At 42.2% G+C, this 6,792-nt stretch overlaps 1 protein-coding gene across 1 annotated transcript in view; it reads left to right on the top strand.

The window, feature by feature from the left end:
* Positions 1-420: 420 nt before the first annotated feature.
* The window catches only part of pi15b (peptidase inhibitor 15b), a 31,552-nt gene continuing 25,180 nt past the window's right edge, over positions 421-6,792 (top strand). Inside the window, exon 1 of the mRNA XM_028804443.2 lies at positions 421-1,185. Within this exon, the coding sequence (XP_028660276.1) occupies positions 925-1,185 (261 nt within the window). The 5' untranslated portion in view covers positions 421-924. The remainder of the gene's footprint in view (positions 1,186-6,792) is intronic.

Here is a 6,792-nt window from a genome sequence, read left to right as displayed (position 1 = left end):
CCCTAAAACGAGAGCAGAAAACGCATGGGTGGCTGTATGAATAAAAATGTTCAAATTTGATTATTTTGCGGTGTAGTTATTTTACATACAAAAGAATATTATACTGGAAAACACGGCACAACTGTTGCACAAGCTACAATATTTTACGTGTTGGATTCATTTCTGCTCTTTTAGGGGAAGCTCCTAGAGTGTGATGAAAAAGAAATGACGGGGGTGGACACAAAGTTTTATTTATTTAATTTTTTTTTTTCTGATTCGAAGAATACAAAGAGGTCATGAAAAAAATGCCTTCTCAAGGTGAAGATCTCCTTTATATGAAATCGAGGCATCCAGTGACAGCCCAGAAAGACAGCGCAGCAGCCACGCTATATAAAGCCGCAGCCGGCACGCCGCTAGCCTCACTTCGCCTATTGGCTCGGTGAGAAGCGGCGCACTTCTTACCGGCGAAACCTTTCAAGTCGCCCAGTTGCCACTCTGAATAACAGAAGGCAGCGTGCGTCTGCTCTTATCAGTTATCCTGCTCATCTGAAACGTCTAGTGGTCAGCGACACTCAGAGCCGATAGGCTGGTTAGGTTATTTGGTGACTCCAAACAAGATTAAAGAACATTCACTGAAGCCGCTTTAGTAGATTGTTACATTTTATTCAACTGAGTCTGCTCTAGTTGGGCCACTAAAAAAATCCCCTTTACAGTTTAGCACCTTACTATGTGTGCTAATGCGCTCTTAATACACAGACGCGTCTGAAGTAGGCGGCAGCGCTTTCTGAATTCATTTGATAATTAAGCTCATCCTCCTGACTCCGGACAACGATTGTTTCAGGAGCCCAAGCACATTAAGTAACCTCCCGCATACCGCAGTGATCCTTCTCTGTACGGTGATCCTCCTATTTGAGCCGCGCGGCCACCTCACATCTTCTTCAAGATATGCCGCTGTCATTTCTGCCAGCACTGGTGCTGTGCTTTGCAGCTTACGCTGCCAGGGCATGGACAGTAACGAACAGCACGGACCACTCGCTGGAGACAGCTGGTAGCTTCAAGGAGACCGCTTCAGCCGTGGACTCTGGGAGCATCTCCAAAACCCGAAGGAAGAGATACATTTCCGAAAACGATATGATTGCTATTCTAGATTACCATAACAAGGTCAGAGGACGAGTCTTCCCACCTGCTGCTAACATGGAATACATGGTAAGTTGCATAGTACACTTAATATAATAAATAGACATCGGAGTCAAAAATGGGGTGTTTCTTGTTTTACATACAGTATGGAAACCTATTTATGTTTAAATAAGACGGCACAGTGGCGCAGAGGTTAGTACTGCTCCCTTAAGGACTCAACCTCCTAGCCAAATGCGGCGCTGATCATTCTCAGTATGGAGTATGCACGTTCTCCCTGTTTCCATCCCTAAAACGTTCAGGTTGCAACAGATTGACTGGCGATTTGCGATTGGCACTGCGTGAATGTGTCTCTGCGATGTATGTCCAAGTCCCACCCGGAAACCTTTACTTGGATTAAGTGGGTTTGAGAAATGTTACGTTAAGTTTTATAAGTTTCATAGAAAATCCTATATCTTGCATTAAAACGATTCATGAAGTATTCTATTAATATATGCATATACTTTCCGTAGTTAAATGCATATGCACTTATTGGGCATATCTGGATAATTGAATATACAAAAATCTATCTATCTATCTATCTATCTATCTATCTATCTATCTATCTATCTATCTATCTATCTATCTATCTATCTATCTATCTATCTATCTATCTATCACATAAAAAGTGTCATGCCGGTTATCAAAACTAGAAGTTGTAACTGCATAAATGGGATATCTCCACAATACAACCATTATAAATTACTTTAGTAAGTTGCTCTATTATACAAAGCTAAATATGTTAAAGACGGACGGTGCACAGTGTATATGCGTTTACAAGTGGTCGAGAGCTTTGCAAGGCGCTGTATTTTATTGAACATTTTTGTATGCAATGTTATATCAACCTGCGGTGGGTTGGCACCCTGCCAGGGATTGGTTCCTGCCTTGTGCCCTGTGTTGGCTGGGATTGGCTCCGGCAGACCCCCGTGACCCTGTGTTCGGATTCAGCGGGTTAGAAAATGGATGGATGGATGTTATATCAACGGTGTTTGTGAAAGAATAGAGACGGCAGATCCAGTATAACGTGCTTTATTAATTGTTAACATTATTACCTCATATTTTTATAAGTATATCAAATGTGTACTTTTAGAATTAAAGCTATGTCATTAGAAGTACAAATGTTTGGTGATTCGTTGTCTTCCATTTCCTGCTTTGGTGCACTTTCTACTATGGTTGGTCAATTTATTTTATCGTGCTCTTCGGTTTGGTGTATGTTCTGAAATGAATCTTTAAAGTACTTCATAACACAAACTGATGTAATGATTTATTATTTATTTAACGGGGACAACAGAAGTGATAAAGCATCTGAAGGTGGTACAGTAAGTGAAGTGCTCTGCATTTCTAGCAGCCTCAAAAGCTGATTTTATGGTTAAACGCCCCCTTAGACTTAAACACACTGCCCAGCAGATGAGACCTCCCTGTTCCCAGCTGGTACTTGTTCGGAATTCCCAAGGCGGTCCCGAGTCTTCTCCCAAGGGGGCTGCGCCTGCTTAACGGCCAGCGTGATATGCAAAGGCGACCACCACCTTTAATGCCTAACCCACACGGACTGGCTCAGTTCGGTGAGAGGAGCCGCAGTGGCTGCCTCATCTTTGAACTCCCCATCCAATCAGGGTGCGTGCGCTCATCTACCGTGACAGGAGACACATGCCGGGCGCTCGTACTCGCGGTCGTCTCATTTGTTTTTCTACCACCAAGAGCTCGTGACCAACTGGTGAACTTGAGGATGTCAAAATGTTTGTCCAGAGACGGGCACCGCTGCACGAGTTCGATCAAGACGCCGAGGTATTTGAACTCCACTTGGGGCGTACAGTAACTCAACGGGAACAAAGCAGTCTTTACCGTGACAGGGCAAAGATGTCAAATATACAGGCAATCATAATACTAATAACAACAACAATAGCACCCATGGTGACTACTTCACAGTGGGTTACGAGCTGCAACGGTGCGCGTCGGAAAACGCAGTCTGAGGAAGCAAAGAGACAACTTCATCCGCGAAGAGCAGCTTGAAATCCTAGCAAAATAAACAGTGGTGTGGATTTCATGCTTCTTGGAAAAGAACTAAAGGCTCCAGCACTGTTCTGTATACTGAGTTTTATCTGGGTAGACTGCTGCAAAGATTAATGTCCAGTGAAAAGCCATAACAAAGTCGTGTTAGAAATCCTGATGAGAAAAACACACGTAAACATTCGAATGGAGGACTGTACGGCTGCTTTTGAAATATCCTCTTTAGTGGTTATTGCGTTGATGAATTATGATGTCTTAATTATTTAAAAAAACGGATTTCTGGAACTGGTCACAGTAAGGCACCAGGTAGGCACACATTTGTGTCGATAGGCTTCACATCCCTGAATATGATTAAGGTGGTTTGAAGATGTTATCAGTTGAAAAAGCTTTACGTTTTGTAGAATTCTGATTCATTTGATACCTGAAACATTTTACATCATTTTCGGGGTTTAGCACATTTTCAAAATTGTAATGTAAAATGAATTTAGCTACCTGAATTAATATGACATTTATTTTTTTAAATGCAAGTATTTATGGATTTTAACATAAATGAAAATGACAGTTTTTCAATATTTACAACAACTACATTTATTTATATAGCACATTTTCACACAAATAATGTAGCTCAAAGTGCTTTACATAATGAAGAAAAGAGAAATAAAAGACAAAGTAAGAATTAGAATAAGACAACACTAATTAACATAGAATAAGAGTAAGGTCCGATGGCCAGGGAGGACAGGAAAAAAAAAATAAAAAACTCCAGACGGCTGGAGAGAAAAAATAAAATCTGTAGGGGTTCCAGGCCATGAGACCGCCCAGCCCCCTCTAGAATAACTTAGAATAAAGGTTGCAAATACAGTAACGATTTTAACATTCAACAGCCTAGAATTCTTTTACCAGGTCTTCAAAGCAACATATATATAAAAAAAATAAACAGTGGCCAGCAGTATTCCATCGGGTGCCGTTTAGGTGTCATTTTAGTATCTCACAATCCCTTCTGCCTTCAACAGCTGGACTGCAGCTTGAGGAATCCAAGACCACCAGGAGTCAGCAAGAAAATGATCCAAAACCATTCCAAAACATTTCAGAGAGACCAGAACCCAGGGATCGAGTCCTTCCAAGTAGGATGAAGTAGAAGTAGAAGTAGAAAAAACTCTCATCCATATGAAGTTATTAGCTTCAAGCCCTTCAGTTTGGAATTGATCAAGCGTGTACCGCTAAGGAAAAAACTCAAATTGCGAGGCAGTCTGTCATGCCCAAAATACAACATTTCAGCTCGGAGAAACCTCATTTATTACTGTGTGCGAGGTGTTACCAAATGACAGACACCTCCCTCCCCACCTTACGCAAATGTCAGTTTAGTAGGCATCACTAATTAGAAGTGGAGTTTAGAGATTTACCGTACATTTACTGTTTCTGAAACAAACCGATGTGTGCAAATTATTAGGCATACATAAGGGGATATCTCATGGAAACGAAGAGTCCAGTTACAATTGAGAATTGAAGTTTTGGGCAGCACATTGGGAGCATGAACTGATTACAGCATGTTGCCACACAGCAAACCACCCGGATTGAGATCCGAGTGCAGGTGTGCAACGGGTGACATCTCAGCACCACACCGGAACAGTGTGAGGTTTTTTTTTTATGGTGGCTGGAGTGCCAATCCTACCACCAACCCCCAAGTTCTCCCTGCAAGTTGGAGGACCTGCCTAAAGGGCTAGATGCAGATTAATGTCATACTTAGGACGGAGCAATTGCAGGTTAAGGGCCTTGCTCAGGGGCCCAACAGAGTAGAGTCACTTCTGGTGTTCACAGGATTCGAACCCTAGCCTCAGAGCCTCCACTCCGCCCATCTAGTGCTGATAATTAATGGCTCTAGGGATCAGTGATAGATAGATAGATAGATAGATAGATAGATAGATAGATAGATAGATAGATAGATAGATAGATAGATAGATAGATAGATAGATACTTTATTAATCCCAATGGGAAATTCACATTCTTCAGCAGCAGCATACTGATACAATAAATAATATTAAATTAAAGAATGATAATAATACAGGTGAAAAAACAGACAATAACTATGTATAATGTTAAATATTAACGTTTACCCCCCTGGTGGAATTAAAGAGTCGCATAGTTTGGGGGAGGAACGATCTCCTCAATCTGTCTGTGGAGCAGGACAGTGACAGCAGTCTGTCACTGAAGCTGCTCCTCTGTCTGGAGATGACATTATTTAGTGGATGCAGTGGATTCTCCATAATTGATAGGAGCCTGCTGAGCGCCCTTCGCTCTGCCACAGATGTTAAACTGTCCAGCTCCATGCCAACAATAGAGCCTGCCTTCCTCACCAGTTTGTCCAGGCGTGAGGCGTCTTTCCTCTTAATGCTGCCTCCCCAGCACACCACTGCGTAGAAGAGGGCGCTGGCCACAACTGTTTGATAGAACATCTGCAGCATCTTATTGCAGATGTTGAAGGAAGCCAGCCTTCTAAGGAAGTATAACCGGCTTTGTCCTTTCTTGCACAGCGCATCAGTATTGGCAGTCCAGTCTAATTTATCATCCAGCTGCACTCCCAGATATTTATAGGTCTGCACCATCTACACACAGTCACCTTTGATGATCACTGGGTCTATGAGGGGTCTGGGCCTCCTAAAATCCACCACCAGCTCCTTGGTTTTGCTGGTGTTCAGGTGTAGGTGGTTTGAGTCGGACCATTTAACAAAGTCATTGATTAGGTCCCTATACTCCTCCTCCAGCCCATTCCTGATACAGCCCACGATAGCAGTGTGACGTTTGCATGCTCTCCCCCAATCTGTGCAGGTATCCTGCCCAACACATATGTTAGTTACAGAAAGCATAATGATTCATGCAAAATTAAATTTACAGTACAGCAGAAACTCTGTGTTTTGCTTTTCAAAAATAAAGATAAATGGTGTGTCACTCCTACCAGAATTCAAGCCATTCCCACAAGAAGTAAAGGTGTTTAGTATTTGTCTGGAAGCGTTTTCATGTGTTATATCTAAATGTGCCTACTTGTCATTTAATCTTATATATAAACATCTACACGTGGAAGTGTGCGTGTCTGTCCGAAACCAACAGCGAGAGGTGGAGTCGGGGTAAGGGCTTCACCTCCGAGGAGAAAGAAAACACGCTTAGCCGCTAATAACACAAACGAGGCCAGCACATCAGCAAAATGAAACCTCAGAAGAACAACAAAGTCGCTTAGCCGCTAACATCGGCAAAATGGTATCCCTTTTACTAATCCTCCCTCCTCTAATACACAAGCGATGCGAGCACGTCGGCAAAACGAATCCTCCTAGGAGAGAGATGCCCAGAGTAGTTCCTTTCAATTACCTGACATCTCTACATTTCAGTTTTTTTTCTGACTATTTCAATAGTTTCTAGGACCCTGGGCTTTTTACAGCACGGGCTTACACAGCTAGTATTTAAATAAAGATCTCTAGTTCAGAAAAACAAACAAAAAAAAATCGCGGGAAGTGTGCATATCTCCATCAGTTGCTTGGTAATGACATTTGGCAAAAGAGATTTTCTGTGTGGTTAGATTTCCTGTGGAGAGAAAGACACCTTTTATTGAGACTGAGGAAGTCACTTGGATGAGTGATGTAACGT

The sequence above is a fragment of the Erpetoichthys calabaricus genome, chromosome 6 (assembly GCF_900747795.2).
Source record: "Erpetoichthys calabaricus chromosome 6, fErpCal1.3, whole genome shotgun sequence".
Taxonomy (NCBI): domain Eukaryota; kingdom Metazoa; phylum Chordata; class Cladistia; order Polypteriformes; family Polypteridae; genus Erpetoichthys; species Erpetoichthys calabaricus.
Note: the sequence above shows the minus strand (reverse complement) of the source record. Positions and strands in the feature narration are given on the sequence as shown.